The following is a 22,176-nucleotide window of genomic DNA, read 5'->3' on the forward strand; positions in this document are numbered from 1 at the left end:
GTGTGTGTGTGTGTGTGTGTATATGCGTGTGTGTGTGTGTGTGTGTGTGTGTGTGTGTATATGCGTGTGTGTCTGTGAGAGAGGGTGAGGCTAAGCTGCTGACTTAAATAGAGGGTAGTCACACAGTCGAGGCAAGGATTTCAGGCCTATAGTATGACCTTCCCGATGTGATGTTGCAGGTTTGGGATACCACAGCTACTGTAACCTTTACAAAAGAAGGGTGGGACTAAGTAAAATAAAATCACACTAGTCTTTTGCTCATTTAACCCAATGAAATACTGTTGTGTGATATCACAAGATCACCCAAGTCTGTAAATTTAGCTGTCTGTTTCATGAGACTAAAGGATTGTAAAAATACAGCATTTTTTGAATAGGCATTGACTATATAAAAATAGATGCAGTCTCTGGATCTGAAAAGTGAAGCCAATGTGGAAGTGCTTTATATTGCAATACCACTGAGGGCCACTTGGGGCTGATTCCAATAAACCTCTGGTTCTAATAGACTTTTGTTAAAAAATGATCAACTTCTCTCAGGTAAAACTTTGTCCATGAGTCATTATGCTTTCATTAGTTCAATTCTCTCCTTCTGATCAGTGTTGTGGTGGTCCTTCTGTAAATAATTCCCTATTTGATTAGATATGAAGCCTCAAAGTGAGGTACGTTTGGGGCGTTGGTTGACATGCCTGGGGTGTAGTCAGGTTGCCGGCATAGGTGGGCAGGCGTAGTGTCCTGAGGTTTTCAGTCAGATCTTTCCCTTGTTCCTCCATGGTCTCCTCCAAATATGGTCACTTACAGTTCCAAAAAAACAAGATGACGTTAGCCACAATGCAAGACTCAAGGCCTCAAATGGCATTTCAGAAACCAATGGGTTATGTCAAGGTGGGATGCCACTTGATAATAAGTAACATAAAGTGATTGCCAACACTTTAGTGTGCTAGGACTGGATAGGCAGCAGCATTTCTAAAGTAACATTACGGGTCAACACCAAACAAAAAGACAATAATAATTTGTAAAGTTAAAATGGGTAGATTTCAATGCTTTTCTGTTTGCATTATTATATGTTGAATATCTTTACTGTTTCAGCTGCAGGCATCACTTGAGGTTCCAGGAAACTGTGACGGGCTTCTTCTTTTTTTTTTTTACAATTGAAATGTTATACATCAAACAGTTATTTGAAAATGTTGTCAACAGATTACCCGATAAGAGACAATATTTGTTGATACACAATGATACTACATATTCATCTACAACTGTAATTCAAACTGTACTATCTACATGATGTTTAGTAATGCCTTTACAAAGAACCAGTGAATAGCACATGCACACACACACAGATATATACATACAGAGCAGTGATGTGTGCAGCTCTGTGTTTGTGATGAGATTAGGGGCCTTTCTGTGTCTGACCTATTACTGACATTCAAGCCCGATAAGGAGAACGAGAAGTGATAAAAACCAAGTGGAAGATAGACAGATGATGCTGGCTATCCTGATAGATAAAGGCACAGTACACGTACTGTTGTTAACACATGTTGATCACTTTAGCACAGCAAGTATCACCAAACAAAGAGCTTGTGTTTGTGCCTGTCGCTATGAAAGTGTAGCCTGGTGTGAACCAGAACTAAATTTCACTCTGTGAATATATGGGTCTGAGGATGCTCCATGGAGAATCGTTTGCAGACGTTCCTTCCTACTGGGCGTATACCTCGGGTTAATTTTAACCAATCAGCTCAACAAACCGGCCAAAACTCTGCCACCGCTGCAACTACCTATCGTGTCCACCAACGTATTTTTTTTCCTGAGGGCACTATGTTTTTAAAGTTGTTTTTAATGAAAGCCAGCAGTGTGACGAGCTGCTGAGTGTTTATTCTGCGCTGAGCGTTCAGCGTTTTATTCCGGTCACCGAGAGTTGCCCTCATCACTGTCACCAACCGTCCAATCACAGTGAAGGAGGGGTGAGACAAACGCGCTTAACCACCGATACTGGTCACTAATCGGTCCGCCCCTTCAGAGTGGCTCTGCAAACGTTAATACGGGCCAAGTACCCAGACTGTTACACAGCGAAGAAAACTGAAGCTTTGAGCCACAGTCAACGCAGCCAGGCTAATGAAAACGCTAAACTTTAATCTATGTTAAATAGACAGAAGCTGATTTTTTTTTTTCTTCTCAAAAACCTTCCTCATAACACTTCTATTGATCTGTCCCAGAACAAATTCAGATGTTTCAACCAACTATATTCTTATATATTAGACAATCTACTGAATTCTTCTGTTTTGTCTTCTTATAATTTTGTAAACACTTGCCATTTAAAATGAATAATAAACTAATCTCAATGCAACTTAATTAGTGAGATAGGAAAAGGGTAAACCATTTTATAAAATGTAATAAGAGAGGCTGTATTATCCTTATTTGTTATATTATATTCTGATTTATTATATTAACTTGTATGTGTCTTGAATTTTTTTTTTAGCATTGCTTCAATAGTAGCTTGTCAAACTAAAAAGAACACACAGTACATCATCCCATGGACTAATTTCAATAAAAGCTCTGAAAATCAGTAAAATAAAGCGTGGTGTTATTCACTCTTTGTGCCCTGCAATGGGAGACCTCAGAATGATCTTAAACTTGCTTCATAATGCTGTGATTTACACCAAAGTACTCTGTCTATTTAAAGCAGCCGTATTTTTAACTAGTTCAAGAAGCAGTGTGGCAGCTTTATGGCGGGACTGGCAGGATCCTCTGAGCAACAAGCTGCTGCAGACCCAGCTGCTCCAGTTCAACCCTTCATTCAGCACAAGCAGCTGAGCAGCCTTGGAGGATGTTTGTATATTGTGACAGTAGTGGGATAAATGTAGACCATCTGATGGGTTGATATGACAGAGTTTACTCCATCAACAAAGAGGTGGAGGGGGAGAAGAGGCTGGGTTATGATGTGCTTAATTAAAGGAGCATGGTTAACCTGCAAGTATGCAGTCAGATGATCAAGTAGCTTTAGAGACCTCCTCCCTGCAATACTTCTCAACAGTGGAACTGGCGGGACTTTCTCAGAGTATCTTTAATCTTCTTAAACCAACACAATATATCATTCACACCCACTTCCCTTCCATGTGGGCTTGAACTTCTCTCTCAGCTCCATTTTCTAATTCTTGACACACCAATTTCAGTCACTTCTAATACAAACAACTGCATGCAACACTGAGAATGTCCTCTGAGAGAAACTGTCGGAAAATATGCACAGCTTTCCCAGTTGGAACAGCTATTATTCACTTTTGATTTTCATCATGGTCAAACAACGCAACGTCAAAATTGGTTCTGTTTGAACATAACCCAACCTTCAGTAACTATCTGTTTTGAGGTCAAGAACGCAGAAATTTAAATACAGTTTTTCTACAAACAAACATCAGATCACCACCCACTTAGCGGACAAGACAAACAAGGCAACTCTTTATTGCCTGCGGCGAGGAGATTATGTTATTATTGCGATTTGGTTGTTTGACTGTTCGTCTGCAAAATTACAGAAAAACTACTGGGCCAATTATTATTAAACTTTGTAGATGGGTGCAGCATGGCCCAAGGATGAAGTCATTCAACTTTGAAGTGAATCTGAAACACATGGGAGATCCACAAATTATTTTTCACAAATTATTAACTTTGTGAGATTGGACATTTGGCCTACCAAACGCTATACATCTTAAAATCCAGTGGATGTCAGTAAAGCTAAACAGAGACAAAACATGGGGCATTCTTGAAATACAATAACTCTGTATCACAATTCACATGAATCCTCTGCGGTTTAAATTTAATACAGCAAGCAGTCATTATGGAGCTCCAGAGGTGTACTGGGAGAGAAATTCAGTTGGATTTATCCGCTGAGACCGGACCACCCATATCTCACTCCGATATGCACCCTTAATGACAGGCACACAGAGGGCCATTATTAATATAATCCAACATTGCAGTTGCAGTTAGTCTGCAGTACTATTAGTATAGATCAGCACACTCAAATATTGGCTCATGAAAACATTTTTTTAGTATGGACACTGATGTTTTTGAACGTACTTAATCTATTCAGTTCTACACCGTTAACATATTATACCAAATTATGCTCAGATTTATCACATGGCATGGAAATTTTAGGCACCTTAGAGTCTGCAGAACAAATGCATTTCACTTACTGCTGCTTGTGGTTCAGCTCCGCTTCCTTGTTTACGAGGTCCTGTTTGAGGTTAGCGAGCATTTCCACGGAGACGTCCACCTGCCGAGAAAGCTCAGAGGCCTTATCCTCCAGGTCTTGTTTCTCCTGGCTCAGCTGCTCACTCTCCTGCTTGGCCCGCTCCAGCTCAGAGCTCTTCCTCTCCAGCTCTGCCTGAAGACGGCCTACACGGGCAGCTATTTTCTGCTCCACCTACAAGAAGGCAAGAACATTAGATGCCTAATGTTCCCACCATAATCAAAACACTGTATGAAACATAACAAAATATGTAAATGAGGTGTTTTGGTAAGACACAGTCATCAACAAAACAATTGGAAAAATGTTCTGTCAGCAAACATCTTTAAATATCCATGTTTTGCATCTTACAGCATCATTACTTTGAAGAAAATAGTTTTTCCAGAATATGTTGCACAAACCCCTAATGAAATTATCAGTATGAAACGTGAGGGAAGCGTTTGAGCTCAGTTGTGTACAAACAGACAGCTGCAGGACGACAGACATCATTATGACAACATACTGAGTGAAAAAAGTAAAATCAGTCACATCAGTTTCTTATCCCGGCCTTGACAATACGCCAATACCTTCGTGATGGAAATCGTGCAGATGAGGTGAAGAAGGCAGAGGGGACCGTTTTGGGTGTCAACGCAGTGATATTTATTGGCAGCAGCTCGATCGAGGAGAGAGGCCACAATGTGTGGCCGTGCCCGATTGCTGAACCTCTCTCCCGTACTCTCACAAGGGCTCAACTATAAAGGAACACATTGGTTCCGATAAGGATAAAAATGTGTCCTTGGCTGAGTACTGTCAGATGGAGAGTCAGACATGTTGTCTCCAGTGTGGCAGATACAGATACAGGAGTTAATTCCTGCCCACTGCAATAAGACTGTACAATAACTCACCTCTGGCAAAATCCATCACACAACAATAACACCATTGTCTGTTTTTCTTGTTTGTTTAAATAAAAAAAAAAATTTAATCACACTATTGTTTAGTTAGTTTTAATTTAATTATTTTATTTTATTCTATTTATTGTATATATTGTGCATTTTTATATTTAATATTTTTTACTGTTATTTTATTGCTTTCCTGTATCTATAAATGCTGCTGTAGCGAAAACATTTCCCCTTGGGGATTAATGAAGTAACTAACTAACTAACTAACTAACTAACTAACTGTCTGTCTGTCTGTCTGTCTGTCTGTCTATCTATCTATCTATCTATCTATCTATCTATCTTTTCTGTTATCTAAAAACATCGACGGGGTCATTTAAGCCTTAATTGAAGTCTTCATTCTTTATTTATTGTTAGGTACTACAGTATAAGCATACTCGTTCTACTAAGCAAAAAAACAAATATTTTACTTGATTGCCTCTAAACTGTGAAATAACCTACGTGCAGAAATCAAGCTTGTGTTGTGTGCAACTACACTGACAGATACTGACAACTAGAGTGACACTCTTCACAAGTGTTAAATACAGCTGATTCCTATTCCAGTAACCATAGCGATTTACCTCTTCAGAGAGCTTCTCCAGCCTTTCGTCCAGCTCCAGTCGTTCAAACGCCCGCGCCTTCAACCTGGCCAAGCCTTCTTCATAGGCTGCTTCCACTGCACTGGCCGCTACATTAGCTGCCACTGCTACAGCTGTGCTGGGGTTTCCATGGGGACCTGGATCTGTGGATGTCATGGCTTTCTTCATAAAAATCTCCCCCAGGGGAAACTCTACATTAGGAATATACCGGGCTGCAGTGGTGGAGTTAGCTGGGGTCAAACTCAGGTCGTCCGCACAAGGAAGCTCACGGCATGGGAAGCGCCGCTCCTTTAAAGCTGAAGGCCGAAGTGGCTCAAAAGGGTCGTTGTTGTTGGCAGGTGTGAGGAGAGCTCCCTCGGCCACTAGGGGCAGCAGAGCAGCGGCGTCGCACACACTGTTGGATTTGGAGAGGACGTAGAGGGTTTCGTACGTGTGGTTGTACTCCAGGTGTGCGCGTAAGGACGACAGGCTTCGGAAGCGCTTGTGCTCCCCGCAGCGAGGACAGCGGTAGGGCAGGTCCAGAGAGGCCATTCCGTGCAGTAACTGCCGGAGGAGAGAGGGCGCTCATGCAGCACAACGGCAGCGCCAGTATGAGGGCACAGAGGTCAAGCGCCCGACAGATCCTCTCATGTTGAGAACGGGGCAACTACGGGAGGTCAGCAGGAGGAAGGGATATCCCATGTGCAATGGAAAAGGCAGGTCAGTCACATGACCGCACAGAGTGGCAACATTCAACTGGTGTTTTTACTTCATCTGCCATGGTTTCCCTGCCTGAGGTCCTAAACAAAAGGAGAAAATACAAGTTAGAGTTGAAGGGTTTCCTACTCGTGTCATTTCGTTTAAACCATGATGAGAATGAGAATTCAAAAAGGCAACATTATCAAAAAAATTAACTTGCTGGCTATGGAGTACAAAAGCAAAGCCTGATGCACCTGTAAAGCAACACACTGGGGTTAAGTAATATAAAATTTAAAATGGGCTTTCAAAAAGCTATCACAACAAAGTCAAAACTAAACCAGACAGATACACATTTATATGCAGCAATCATCATCATCCAACAGTGAACAGAAAGGTGAATAGCCTTATATTAGCATTTTTATGTATCGTTTGAAAAGTGATTACTGGCGACAACCACTGACAAATTTAATTTTCTGCTGTTTACTGTGCCAATTACAACACCGAACAAGAACAATGATTAAAAATATGCATGTAAAAGCTGTTGCATTTAAAATAAATAGATACAAAAAATGCATCTGAAAAAAACTTAACTATGGTCAAGAGGTCATTTAAGCAGTCAGTCTGAAAATAATGCCCTACACTAATAATACAGATTACAATCATAAAGCCTAGGTTTCCTCATATCATCACTGTGGGAGTCTGAATATTTACTACTCTAGCTGTCTGGACACAGCAGAGACCACAGCCTCTCCTTTCAGTAGGAATAATGATCTTCAAGTTTAGTGGTCAGGAAACATGAAACCTTTACTTCACTAAGGGTTAAAAAGCAAACTCCTGCACTTGTACACTGGAATACTCAGAGGGAGACTCAGGGAAGAGTGGGGAAATGGATCCATTAGTGAGAGTGCTTGTTAGTGCCAACGTCCTTTCCCAGTCTTAAGTCTAAGAGGTCAGACTAATGCTAAATCCTTTACAAAGGGATCTGGTAACCCACAAGACAGTTATCTGTTATCTTGAGTTATATCCTCCTCATGCAGCTTTTCCTTCTGTATGTCCAGTCTTAAATGCTGCCTTATGTTTTCAACAAATCCCCAATAGAAGATGAGGAAAAGATGAGTTAAAGAAATGCATTGCAAAACTTAAACAAAGACTAATAAAGCCTGCAAATCATCTACTTTCCTTACTGAATAAAAACAAATCTTTGCATTGAAGAATTCCAAAAAAGTCCCAAAAAATATTTTAAAAGTATTTTTGATAAATATCATTTTAATCTGCTCCAGCAGTGTAAGACAATGCAAGAACACTGCAGTATTTTTTTTTTTATACAATTAGCCAGCACTTGAAACCCCTCGTGAACTAAAGATTCAGTAGGCCAGCCTCCATTGGTTTCCCTACATCAGCTTATCTAATTAAGTTCTCTCATCGAGTCAAGGTCTTTGCGCTTATAGCTCCCAAACAACTGCTGTGTTCCAAATGGCATACTTGTGTACTAACACTCACTATTTCGAGTGCATAAGTGCGTTCACACTGTCAAGTACAGCAACATGCACTGCACTGCATGTATCCAGATGATGCACTCAGAAAATGAGTGTGAAGCTCTGGACACTTTTCACCCTAAAAGGTCGCCATCTTGGCTCCATAGAGGAAGGGGCAGGACAACCGGCATAAAGAATTTTCAAAAATTAAAAACATCTGAGGAAGCTGCAGCTGTTCTTGAACACTGCACAAAAGTGTTTCTTTTTCACTACTGCTGCTGGACAGAAGAATCAGTGTGCTTATTGAGTATGTGAAAGAGAGGGCACAAAAACATGTTGATTTCTGGGTAAAACAGTTCAAGCTGCAGAGGTTTTGGCGGGTGATGTGTTTACATGCTGAGGTTGTTTCCGGTCAGTGCAGAACTGCAGCGTGCACAAGGAAGAGTCCTAACATGGAAGAACACTATTTGTGTGTGTACTAAGGAAAATATGTCATTTGGAACACAGAAAATATGTGTAACAGGATATGAAATCACCAGTGCTGTTTTTGAGGTAGAGCCTCCCTATTGGTAGGAAAACCAAACTGGCCTTATGGCGTTCCAATAAAAGTTTTAAATATTTGTTAAATATGACCAGTCTGCCATCTTCAGTGACTACACAACATTATCTACGTCATATTATTTAGGTATGAGCCATTTTGCTGCTGAGGCGGAGATTCAAGATAGAATTGGTCAAGGGGCAATGTAAAACCATTGTTACAACAACAAATACAAAGAGATGTAGAGTACACAAAATATCAAGTTAGATGTACATTTCTACTATTCCAAGTTTGTTCATAAATTCCTTAGGCTCTGCTGAACTCATCCTAGATCATGTTTAGTGTTGCTCAGCCAACAAAAAGAAGATCTTGACTGTCAAGTATTTTTATAAAATGACCATATATTTAGTCAACAAAGACACGATTACTGCAGGTTGCCTTCGATAAAAAAAAACTCTCATCAAACCATTGGATACCAATTCAAAGACAAAGAATGCCAAAGCCCAGAAGTTGGACTGCTCTAACAGGCTGTTTCTGCCAAACAAGGAGTCCACATGGTCTCCATCTCAACTGCAGCCCATGCAGTAGAGTGTGCACAGTCTGTATTTCAACATGAGCCATTTGGACTCCGACAGCTGGGTAGAGATGATGTTGCACCGCAATCCAAAACTGGAGCTTCAACCAGAACATACTGTTCGAGTTCCTCTCTCTCAAATCTTTCTGCAGCAGCAATTAATGAGCGAAGCAGTAGGCATTGGGGGTGTAATCACAAATCACAGATGCAGATTGTTCTTCACAGTGGGCTCGTGTACTAGAAATCCCCAGAAGTCACACAGACTGTTATTAGACGTCTGGTGAGGCTGGATCAGGGAGTGTACTGGCAAGTCGTGCCCACTTATTAAAGGAGGAGGATTTCACAGACGGAGTCACTACACTGCAGACAGCAGGCATTTCCCATCTGCTTAAAATTATTCAGTGAGGTATTTAAACAGGCAGGATATGGAACAAAGTGAGGCTGCTTGGTAGCCACATGTCACATACTGCCAGTGGAGCTCAGCTGAAACATTCCACAGGACTATCGTGGACTAGTGGATAGTGGGATATGTGAAAAAAAAAAAAAAAAAAAACTTAGCCCCTCAGCCATGTTTTAGGTTTAACCAAAGAAAAGAAGAAAAAAAAATGTATGACTAAGAAAACATTTGGATTGCAACAATTTCAAAGTTTTGCTGTTTATTATATTTTGTTCTTTCTTTCCTCTGTAATTTTTATGTCAAATTGCACAGCAGTGGTTCTTTCATGTTTTCTCCCAATTATTCAGTACTTTCTCGCTCACAGAAAAAACATATTTTTTATGTTATTTATAATGTGACATTCCCAGTGAAGTTTAATGTTTAAGTGCACAGATGTCAGTTTGGTCTATGCATTCTCAAGTTTTTCTTTTTCACAAGTGTTTAATAACCACATTTTAGTTGGTACTGTATATTGATATCTGACCTTTTTTTTTTACCTCTTTATACCGGTTTTGCCATCAGCCCCAAAAATCTAGTAACAGTCTGGATATTACCCAAATGAGCTGATTTTTCTTAAAAGAGTAGTTTGAATATGGAATAGGAGAAGGCAGTTCATACAATAACTAATCCAACATTGTGTTCCAAATGGTGTAATTACGCACTAACACTTACTGTTTTGAGTGTATATGTGGGTTCACTGACAAGTATGGAAAAATGTAGCGCACAATATGTATTCGGGTTGTGCACTCAAAACAGTCCACAAATTGAGCATGAAACGCAGGAAACCTTTTACTTTCAGAAGTCGCTGTTATGGCTACATAGCAAAAAGAGAGGGACCACCGACCTTAAGTATTTTCAAACTCTGGCGTCTAAGGAAGCTGCAACTGTTGCGAAGCACTAACCAAAAGGTTATATTTTTCATTAAGTACCAACATACTGCTGTTAGGTGGAAGCCATATATTTATTGTGTGTTTGAAAAAGAGGGTACAAAACACTTTTATTTTGGGGTAAAATGATTAAATCTGGCAGATATGTTGGCAGATGATGCATTCAAATTCTATGGTTATTTCCAGTAAGTGCAGAAAGGCAGTGGGCAGATAAAAAAAAATACTACCTTGTTAACATTCAAGTACTACACAAGAGTACTAAAAAGAAAGTGTACTATATATGAGTGTACAAAGAGAAGTAGGTCATTTGGAACACAGGCCTCTTATACAACATCAGGCTAAGCTTGGTATAGCCTATAGAGCAAAAACTCTGACATTAATTTTTAACTAATGCATTTCTGTGATAATCAGTAACAACCAAAAGCCATCAGTCTTCCCAGATAAGCTAGCCCATCTGTCCCAATAATTCAGAGCTCTATCTTTACCTGTCAGCTTTCAGACTGTGTGACCTTACTGATCTGATATACACGTGGTGCTTTAAAATTAAGTAGAAGCAGTGGAGCTGTATTGAAAATGCTTAGTGATTCTTTTTCATTCCTGCACTGATCAGATGCACATCTGCAACAATCTCAAAGCCACATTTGTAACTGCACTATATGGGGATGTAAACATTCACAGAATGGCTTCCAAATAATGATCCGATGTGGCAAGATATCACACTGATTGGCACAGTATTTAATATTAAAGAGCAGAGTATATCTAACATATTTAGTTGTCATTGAATGATGTTTGTCCGGGGCTAATGGGAGCACACAGTTATAATAAAGATCAAAATACTTTTGCTATCAGAAATGTCACCCTAACTGTTTGAGTTATTGTTTTCTTGAGCAATCTTGTGGACTTTGATGGGAAGCTAAGCTCTTTGCTGGGAAAGAGCAACAATCTTATTGTCATTGTCTGTCAGACCCATGCAAGCTTCCAGACCGTAAAACAAGGCATTAAAATCAGACAAGTCAAGGCAAATAAAGACCTATAGGAAATAGAGCGAGGGCTTCAAATTCACAGTGGTTCCCTACAACAAGGTCATGAATAAAAATGATGGTATCAGGGTTAATGGGTTAAAGGGTCTTTATCTTGTTTGTTTACATCAGGGCAATAACTGCAAATCAGTAGGTGTTTAAAAGTGGATTCTGGTCTACACTTGCACATAATCCATTTTTATCACCAAAAAAAGGTTTCTGAACACTAAGACAGGAGTCACGGGTGAATAGTCTTGAAGAGGAAGAGATGGTTTAGACATATAAAGATGATGATAAGAAGGAAAAGACGGTCAAGAGAAGAAAAGGTGACAGGGTGAGGAGGCTGCCTGAATAGGACTGTTACATACAGTTAGAGTATGGAGAGGTGTATAATATAACACAAGAGGTTTTCAGGTTTTGTAAGGAAGTAGCCTGTGGCCAAAGAGTATACCCACAGTAAAAGCAAGAGAAAAAAAAAATCAATTTATTTGTTGAAGACTCCCTGTGGAGTTTCTGACCACGTAGAAGTAGTGAGGGGCAATGTTTTGATGATGTGCGTCTTCAATAATTGTGTCACGGTAGCCAAAATTAATTTTCTAAAGTACACACAAAGTGCAAATTGCAGCATAACACCACAACGGTCAACTGACTCACTATTACTCCCTGTCTTACCCTACAAACTGCCTACAACCCTACAAATACCATGCATGCTATGCTCATACACCAAAGCAAGACACTAGCTAGCACAACGCCTTGGCAATCAAGTGAGGGTGTATCTTACTGGGGTTATCACCAGAGTTTCATTGAGTTAGGCCCATATAGTCAATAAGATAGTATAAAATGAACAGTCATAATGCTCTACTTTTTGTTCTGGGATTTCAAGTATGCAGACATAAAAAGACAGGAGATGTACTGAACCGGTAAAGTCTCATTACAAAACAAATGTTGTGTTTGGGAAGAAAACGCATACGGTTAAACCCAATAAGTGTCGCAATGAATCAACAAAGGCAGCATCTTGATTGAAAGTTTCAATGGTGTGTGTGTGTAGGTGAATGAGAGGCATCCAAAAAGTACAAAATAAATGCAGTCCATTTACCATTGATTACATCCATCGCCCAGCCTTAATCAAGAATGAATAAGGACTAAATAATGAATTTGGGACGTTTGATATCTGGCTTCCATACACTCAATAGTGTTACTCATGTACTTCTGGAGTTTAGGTTTTAGAGTCTTAAGTATTGTGACAGAGCTGGAAACACCTTTCACAATAATGTCACCACAGGTCGTGTGCGTAAGGAGTTTAACCCCTCACTACGTTTCACTCAACGCCCGCATAAAAAATTGGACGTAGCTTTTGGGTCTGAAAAATCATGCCAATGCCGAAGTGCTCTAAACTGCAATACCACCTGGTGCCACTAGGGGTTGGCCCCAAAAAGGCTCTGGGTCCACAGACTCTAATTCAACTTGTCTCATTAAATACAAATACACTAAAAACATTTCACAAGTCATTAAGTTGTCATTCGCTAAATTCCCTCCTTTATATTCATTTTTTTAGAGGTCCATATGAAAATAATACCGTCATTAATTAGAAATTAGGCCTCAAAAAGAAGTATATTTGGGGGCGTGTCTGTTTGATTGATGACATGTGGCACAATCAGGTTTCCACTAGGGCTGTCACTTTTTCCAAAAAGTCAAATAATTGCGGGTGATTATCAAATAGTATTTTAGCTTCAACTGCCCATCTGTACTCTGAATGTGCTTGAGTTTTTGTATGGTTGATTAAACTCAGATCTATTGCCTATTTACGTGTTTATTACAGCTGGCATAGCTGTAAGTGTATGACCATTTTATATAAATGATCATTATGGTCCCTTTAAGTGGTTGTTAGTGTCTGTGTCTGATCTGTGCTTTAAAAAACTGGAGTTCAAATATTAAACTATTTATTTCAAACTCCTTGCATTATCTGTGTGAAGATACTGCGGCCTATACTGCAGCCACTGCAAAATATTTTTTAAACTCTGCACCGTATGCATAAAACATCATCTGGCCCTCAGGCTACTTTAATAACGTGACTGTTAAAGGTTCAACTCTAAAGAATGAACACCAAACTATCAAATTAGTCTGAATTAATTGATATATAATAAAAGTCGCTGGTTATCTTTGTTCAGCAGACAGTCTCTGCAGCTCTATCACAGTCAGGTGAGATATATTTCTCTGTCCCTGTGCTCTCCGATTAAGATTTGTTTTGCTTGGAGGTGTGAGGAGAAGAGTGACTCAAGGTGTATCACAGCCACCATGCCAGTCCTCTGCAAAGCCTCACCTCGAGATGCTGTGGCACTGAAGTGAAATTGGCAGATAGCAGTACGCTACAGTACATAATAGTGGAGGTGCCGAGCCTTGATGAGAGGTGTGACACGAGCATCATCCCACACTTCAACAATGGAGCTGTTATCCCTGCTGGTATTTCTCCTGTGGAAAATATGCCTCTCCCACTCCCACATTATCCTTTTCACAGTCAACACCCAGATAACAGAGTATCCAACAAGGTTTCTACTCAATGTAAAATGTAAAATTTTCCTGACTAAAAAGCTGAATTTCTATGAACTTTAATCAACGGAAAAACACATCAAACTTGTTAGCTGTTTTGTTATACTCTTAACACCCAGTCTTTAAAGCCATCATTTTGTAGCCAAAGCACTTGAAATTAAATTTTTCCTGAAATCTTTACCTTTGTTAGCAGGAGCAAGTAAAAGCATTTTTACTGAAGTGATTCCCAGTCGATTAATGTAAACAAACCACCCATGTAATGCAGGAAATGTGAAATAATGTGAAAAAAAAACCCACTACTGGCAGCTAAAATTTAAACACAACAAACAAATTTCCCTGATATTGGATTAAATCTCGTGACTTCCCATATGTGGATTAGACTTTTTGAAATTCCATGATACTGCAGAAATTCCATGACCGAACCAAAAACATAACAGTGTGACGAAAGACTTCACATTGCCCAATCCTACTTTGCTCTACATGGCATGCAATAGTATCAATGCTGAGTGAATATTAAAGACTGCTCACATTCAGATACCAGCTGACATGCATGAGAAGCCTTCAGAGCTTTGGCGTGCCACCTTAAAGTATATGGACTCTTAGAAACTAAGCAAGAGCCTTAGTGAAAGCTCCCAATGCCTTCTCGGTTACATGACCATGTCAAAGTGTGTTAGCCCGGAGTAAGCCATGGGACTCCCATGACAGGACAATCTCACAGCTTTGGGCCCCTCACCTGACAGCAAAGGGCAAACAGAACCACTCGTGTTGAAAAAGATTCAGCACACTTTGGATATTATACAGAGAGTCAGGCCAAAACATGTCATCTCATGTGACAGCATTGCGCAGAAAGCCATTCCTGTCAATGTTTGCATTTGGATATTTGAAGAAAATGAGGGGATGCAATGTATTGAACATCTATGTAGAATCAAAATCAATTCAAACTAAATAGGCAACAAAAATTACTTTACATTTATTATTTTACCACCTGAGAAGCAGTAACTAGGGGATTCAGGTCATTTGCGAGACATTAAACTGACTTAAGGCTATTTTCCATCGGTTCCATCTGCAACGCGTTCTGTCTCCGACACGGCTGCCAGAGTGAATCGCCGTCATTAAAGTCAATACTACATATCCCACCGGCTGCACCGCAGTCCGTCTCACCAGCGTCCCAGAAGCAGCTCGCCGCGCCGCTCAAGATAGGTAGCGAGTTTCTTTTTGTGGATAGCCGCTCAGAGGCCACAGCAATCTCAACAGACCAGATCGGCAGGACAGAAAGTTTATTGAGAAAACAAAATCAAATTCTGGGAAAAATGTTCCATGTCGTAAAAAAACGTCACTACATCGCCGTCTACCCCTGCAGTCTAAATTTGGACAAGAAATGCGTTCTCCTCCTGCTACAAACACGGTATGTACAAGAGTTACACAATAAATAGGACAATTCATGTTTTTAATGACCAAAACACAGCTAGCTGCATTAACTTTGTCTGTAGGCTGCAGAAAAAAGTAGGAAATGACAACAATAACCACAAAACGGAGAAAAAAAAAAAAAAAAAAAAGAAGCCTTTTAACAATGTTTACCCACGATAGAAGCATAAAAATCAAGGAAACATGACCAAATGAAGAAGTAAGATAAAACGGGCACAAAACGCTCTGAGTCAGACACGCCGCCGGTGGAATTTGAAGTCGCGCAGAAGGCGGAACAAAATCTGGGAGCATAAACGACGGGACGGACCCATGTTCAGTGGAATGTAGGGGTTGCAGTTCTGATAAGAGTCCAGCCCGGTTTAAGACTGACAAGCTGCTTTATAGCAGCGTTTACAGTAGCCGTTCCTGCTCTTTGTTGAAGTTGAGGACATTTATTGTGATGTAATTCCTTGCCTTATCAGTTTACCCTCATGCTTGAATTGAACCGAGTATTATCACCTGACTCCCCAGCTCTCCTCAGCTTTATAGTATTTTTTTGCTTATTGTTTGCTTTCTGGCCTGCAACTTTACTGCTCTGGTTAAGTCACATCAGTCTCACAGTGTTGTTTTCAGCCGCACCAGACTCTATAAGAATCACTGCACATAACCTGCTCAGCACCAAACACAGACACAGTTGCAACTAGCAGAACAGCATAAGGAGCATTCAGCATATAAAGAGACAGATGTTTAATTCAGGACTGGGTAGAGATCAGAAACTAGAGCCCTGATATATCAGGTGGCCTGTCACAGATATATTGGCATCAGTGTATATGTTGATGTTGATTTGAAAACCTTTTTTATAGGACATAATGCAGAAAAAAAATATGCTTGGAGTAGTTTAGAAATTGTTCTATTTAAAAAAAAAATAATTATATAGTTATTTATAATTCTTACATTCCCAGTGAACGGCCAGGGCCAAATTAGAGTCACCAATTAACTTAACACACGTCTTTGGACTTTGGGTGGAGGCATCTGGAGAAAACCCACATAGGAACAAGGAGATGGAAATTCCACACAAAAAGGCCCTGGCCCAACAGCAGGCTTGAACTGATAACAAACAGTGCTAACCACTGCACCACCGTGCTTCTTGTTGTTGTTATTTTGCTGTATATAATTAATTCATGTTGGGGGTGACATGTAAAAGTAGCCTTTCGTCCCTGGATAATTGGAAGGTAACCGTGCCCCATTATCCCGCATTAATAAACCGCCACAGTCTGTAAAACATTGTCATTACACTCTCCATTCAAAGGCTAAAATTGATCTTGTGATTTTATAATTGACTAACTCTACATTATAATACACCCTTCACTCACAACAGTTGTCAATAACGAGCCTACTGCAAGGTGTCATTTAGCCATTACTTACAAGGACAGGAGAAAGCACTCAGTCAATGCTTCTTCATATTCTATCAGAGCTGTCGAGGTACCCAGTGAGGTAGCATTAACACTCAATGACCACTTGGAGACCGAATGAGTGTCATAATAATAATTTGTTGTTGGGCCCCCATTAACCTTGATTAAACATGACAGTTTAATTATTTCCTCAGTCACCCAGAAACCAACCAGTACTTCAGATCTGACCACACTGAGCAAACTGATCAATTAATAGTGAGGTTTTTTTTTAAGCGAAACTGCCCCAAAATCTTTGATACAATCTTCTGCAATGTATTTGCATGTGTCTGGGTTTTCTATGATCATTAACTAAAAAGTTTGGAGGACTGCTGCTCTCACAAAACTAAACAATTGGAACATGTAAAGTTTGGCCTGAGGGAAGAAATATTTTGGGACAATTAATACGGTAATCAATTGATTTATTATTAAAAAAAATAATGTCAAATGTATTGATAATTGAAATAACAATTGATTGCAGCCTCACAGTAGTCCAGCTTTGGAATAATACTGCCAAGCCTGATGTTTCTGTTTGTTAATTATTTGACACCTAGAAAACAATAATTATAAGAAATTTGACAAACCCAATTTTACTACAAATAAACCTTGTATAAAGTAAAAATAATCAAGGTTTTATATTAGGTTTTGAGATTAGGTCCCTCTTAAAGACTGGAGCCTTGATTAATCCAAACTTTAGGTTCCTGGGGTTTTGGGCAGTTGCAGTTGAGCTCAGGACAGGACACGGCTGGCATGGTGAATGAGACGGAAAGACTTTAACAAACGTGAGCTGAAGGACAGTATTATTCTCCAGCTCATCACTGTCTGCTATTGATCCAGACGGCTTTTCACTGATACAATTATGTTCAAGTACACATCAATCATGCCAGGGAGAATGTTGAGAAACACACTGTCCATGTGAATTGGGAATCCTATACGCTTACTGTATGCAGTCATGCTGAGACTGTACATTATGAGAGCTGGAGATCTGTTTATTTCCTCAGGAAATGGAGGGTTAATGAGGGAATATAAACAAATTGAACTGATCTTTCAGATTCCTCAGAAGGTAATACAATCTATTAATATGCCATACAGAGTGTTTACCTTGCATTAATTTAAGCAACTGCTGCCTATGCAGATAGCTCTGCTTACACATCTGTCACGTCTACTTAGGAGTGTTAGATATCCAACCAGAGCTGGATAAGACACTGTACTTTCTCAGTATCTTGAATCTTCTTAAAGGAAAACAAGCAAGCTTCCTGTATTTTTGTACATTGAGTCCTAAACAAGGGCCTAAACAAGATTGGGGACGAAGCTTCCATAGAGGACGTCAGTGGGAAATGATGCAGAAAATGGCCTCTATGATTTGGGGCCGCATTTTCACTGTCTGAGGTCCTTTTATACTCATTAATCCACAGCTTGTGTTGGCATGATATTCCAGTTGCCTGGAGAGAATGGAGGAAATCTGTGAAGATTAAATATTTCCTATTTCAGCAGGGCTGACAGACTGTATGAAAAAGCATTGAATAAAAAAGAAAAAAAGAAAAGATAACTTGTCATTATGTGATGGTTTGAAAACCTTAAAACACCAAAGAGTCATAAGTAAATATTGCATGAGAATAATTTGTACATTTGTGTCAATAATCTGCATTCAGTCTTTGGCAGTCACAAACTATCAGAAAAGTTTAAATGTCGTAGGCCAGAAGCATGAGCCTGATCCTTGATCTCCAAGTGATGGTTGGGTGAACACCATTTTACAGTCAGCAGAAACAATAACAGAACAGCCGGGAGATGCCTGAGCCAGCTGTGCACAAACACAATCCTGTTATAACTGAAGTGAGTCATATATTAGGTAAAGGGAATTACAGTAGACAACGATGAAATAATATACACATAAGGCACATTAGGACTTCCCCAGCCTGTCTGTGGCTCAAAACCTTATTAATCCATCCGCTTCTGTTGAAGACACATCTTCATAAACATTTAGACGAGGCTGAAACATCTTCTAAATGTGTAATAAGTGGCAAACATCAGGACCGCGTGAATACCTGTGGGATATCTCAGTGTGAGTGTGCATAAACTGACTCCCCGCAGATTGTACTCTGCATCTCGTTTACAGTCAGACAGACAGACAGACAGATAGATAGATAGATAGATAGATAGATAGATAGATAGATAGATAGATAGATAGATAGATAGATATCTGTGTGATCATTGGGAAACCATCTGTCTCCAGTGGCATTTACATGACATCTGGAAACTGCAGCTGTGCTGTCTGTAATGTCTTGGACCAGTGACTGAAATGGTCTGACATGGGATCTGTAAACAGGTACATATTGTATATGTTTGTTCTATACTGCTGCAGTGCAGATTAAGAAGGAAACTCTCTCTTAGATAAAAGAGCATAGACTTCCTATCTCCTTCATCTTATAACAATGAAATCTGATTTCCTTCTGCAAGAAAATCAAACATATTTGTTTTCTGCTTTAATCTTGAAGTCAATCTTCCTTTCTCCAGCATGACTGCTCCAACTTTTGTCACATCTGATTTTTACAAACACAGCAGCATGGAGGTTAAGGCCTACTGACTCTGAGATTTCTCTGCACTATAGTCATATGACAGTTTACCAAACTCCAGCAGCCTGGCTGTTTGTCACTTCAGCAGTGTGCTGCTGCTGCCTCAAGAGCCCAGGCTCACCAGGAGAGTTTGAGGAGTCCTGTGGGAATATTATTTTCAGAGAGTGAATATTACAGAGTCATGATTTCCTTTGACTCTTCCCTCTTGAATCCAAGTGTGCTCAGGGAAACATTAAAAATCGATTCTGTGTAGATACTTCAGTCAGAGAGCACGACTGCAAGAAGGTGATAAATTAATGCATGCAGGCTTTATGAAATTATGCAGCACTTCCTAAAACAGCCCGGTTAAAAGCTGTATGTGCACAGTCAATAAACAGATTTAGCTTGCACACAATACGCAGCATCTGAATATTTCTAAATACAGCAGCAGCAGGTCCATTTCCCACACATCGAAGGCACACAGGTCGGCCAAAGTCTCCTATGGCTCTCGAAAGCTGCCCACTGACCACCGCTAACGACGGGACAGTATAAACACTGGCACGTTCAGCACCAAAAAGCATTGATCCTCATATCTGCACTGCACATGGATCAATCGCAAGCAGCCGATCATGTGGGTGTGGACAACGGCACCACTACATGTCATCTTACAGCAATGAACACCACCGTAATGACTTAAAATGCACGAATAGGCCTGGAGTCAATGGTGAATTCACACCGATGCAAATGGCAGCAGCTATGCCCTCTCGGAGGAAGGGGCGACAACCTGACATGTACCCGGTTTTCTCCTGTTTTCACAGCAGCACTGGCTCGCAGCTACACTGGACTCCCCGACGTTGCATAAAAAGACGTTACACAGGAGCAGCAAGCGGCGTCAATAAAGCGACAGTTGAACACATGCACAGCAAACTCTCACACACACACACACACACACACACACACACACACATACGCAGCGACACAAATGTGATCGGAAGAGCGGGTTAAAAAAGGAAAGAAATGTGCGTCTCACTCACCTCGCAATCTTCTCCCCATTTTTTTTCCGCTCCAATCAAGGAACCGCTCCAGCCTTCGGTGACGTCACGCAGCCTCTCTCTGCAGCAGAGAGCAGCAGGCCTGCAGAGGACGGCCAGGAAGGAGAGACAGGGAGAGGAGGGAGGAGAGAAGCAGATGAGAAAGAGGAGGATAGAGAGAGCAGATGCAAAAATATGAATCGTGTAAAAAAAAAAAACAAAAAAAAACACCCCCTCTATATTCTAATTAGATTGTACCAGTGCTTACTTAGACCGTGGGTTTGGAGATGGACTGATAAAACCCTGCCCGGTGCACACAGGAGGGACAGACTCACAAATGGACAAAAAAGACGGACAGAACATCTCGTTCATCCAGTTTAGTGTTTCAGGCTGTTAAGGCAGTTAGAGTTTCGCAGCTACGTGTTTGGTTTGTGGATCAATTAACATTAACTGAAGAGGTTTGAGAAGCATACTTTGTGTCACAGATTTATTGTTTCAGCATCTTAACCACCATGTTTCTCCATCTTAAGTGTCTTCAGTTATAAGAAGGTGGCAAATTTAGCCACATAGGTCCGATTTTGTGATAATTTTAAAGATTACAGTAGTGTAAGAGGAGCACAACATAAGGAGCATCTTCAAATCAGATTCCTGAAGTTTAGTCACCACTAATCAGACCAGACCAAGTAATGTAACAGCAAAACATAAGGGTACTGACTTAAGCACAGGTTTTGCTTATATATATATATATATATATATATATATATATATTCAACAACTAAAGTGTTATTTGTTTGCTATGTTTCTTTAAAATATGCATACTTGTGTTTAAGTATAGTACCATATCTAGTGGAATCCAAACAATTGTTGCACACCATAAAGCTTTTAAAGATCTGTCTTTAAAAAGCTGACGGAAGTAGTCAATTATTAGTCAGTTGACAGAAAAAATTATCAACAACTATTTTGACAATCAATTAAGTTGTTAATCAAGCAGAAATGTGAGACAATCTCTGGTTCCAGCTTCTCCAATGTGAAAGATTTGTTGTTTTTCTCTGTTTTACACAAGTTTGTTTTACTAAAATAGATGGTGGGCAAGTGCCCCAAAGCTCCAGACCTCCAGGGGCTCAAAAAGGCCCCCAGATCACTGCTAGCAATTTCATTGCTTGCAAATTTGTCAGTGACTTTGCCCGATAAAAGTACAACCTGAGTCTTACATTTACCTTGTGGTCCTGCTTGAAGTGCAAAATATACTTCTGACTCACATGAAGTTGTGTCTCATGAAATTAACACAAACTCACTGCACAAATGTACAAAACCAGGAGCAAGCAGGAGTTCTGGTTGGTTTGTGGGTGTCAGTGCAAAATAGAATACACCTGTCATCTATTAGTGTGCCATGTGGTCTCTATTTGAGGGGACTTGGAGGTAAAAGGCGACCTACAGTTAATTTTTGCCCCTCTGCTACCAAGCAGGTATCAATATAAAGTGCAGATCTTTGGATTTTTGACTGTTGCTCAGACAAAAGTTTAAAGATATTATAGTAGGCTCTGGAAAACTGTGGTGGACAATTTTCACAACCAAACTATTGATTGATAAATACAGAGAAAATAGTGCCCGTAATCAAAAATGAAAATAGTCACTGCTGTCGTGTTTGTCTGAGAGATATTTTACTGGCATTGTGTTTCATGTTTCAGGGAATACGGGATGTTTATTGACTTGAGGAGGAGTTTACATGCAGAAATTACAATATATACAATTTCAAGATGATAGATTTTACAGACTCATTGTGATGTTCAAGCAAATGATTACATTTTGTTGTGAGCCTAAATGAAGAGCTGACATATTTCTCAAC

General features: G+C 40.0%; 1 protein-coding gene across 2 annotated transcripts in view; it reads right to left on the reverse strand.

Moving 5' to 3' along the window:
• The window catches only part of fbxo41 (F-box protein 41), a 51,842-nt gene extending 31,418 nt beyond the window's left edge, over nucleotides 1-20,424 (reverse strand). For both annotated transcript variants that reach the window (XM_069166898.1, XM_069166897.1), the window contains exons 1-3: nucleotides 20,334-20,424; nucleotides 5,724-6,520; nucleotides 4,176-4,405 (exon numbers count right to left, since the gene is read on the reverse strand). In XM_069166898.1, coding sequence (XP_069022999.1) covers nucleotides 4,176-4,405; nucleotides 5,724-6,272 — 779 coding nt within the window. In that variant the 5' untranslated portion in view covers nucleotides 6,273-6,520; nucleotides 20,334-20,424. The remainder of the gene's footprint in view (nucleotides 1-4,175; nucleotides 4,406-5,723; nucleotides 6,521-20,333) is intronic.
• Nucleotides 20,425-22,176: the final 1,752 nt, after the last annotated feature.

The sequence above is a fragment of the Embiotoca jacksoni genome, unplaced genomic scaffold (genome assembly GCF_022577435.1).
Source record: "Embiotoca jacksoni isolate LCO1_2020_lvr unplaced genomic scaffold, fEmbJac1.0.p SCAF_4, whole genome shotgun sequence".
Lineage (NCBI taxonomy): Eukaryota > Metazoa > Chordata > Actinopteri > Embiotocidae > Embiotoca > Embiotoca jacksoni.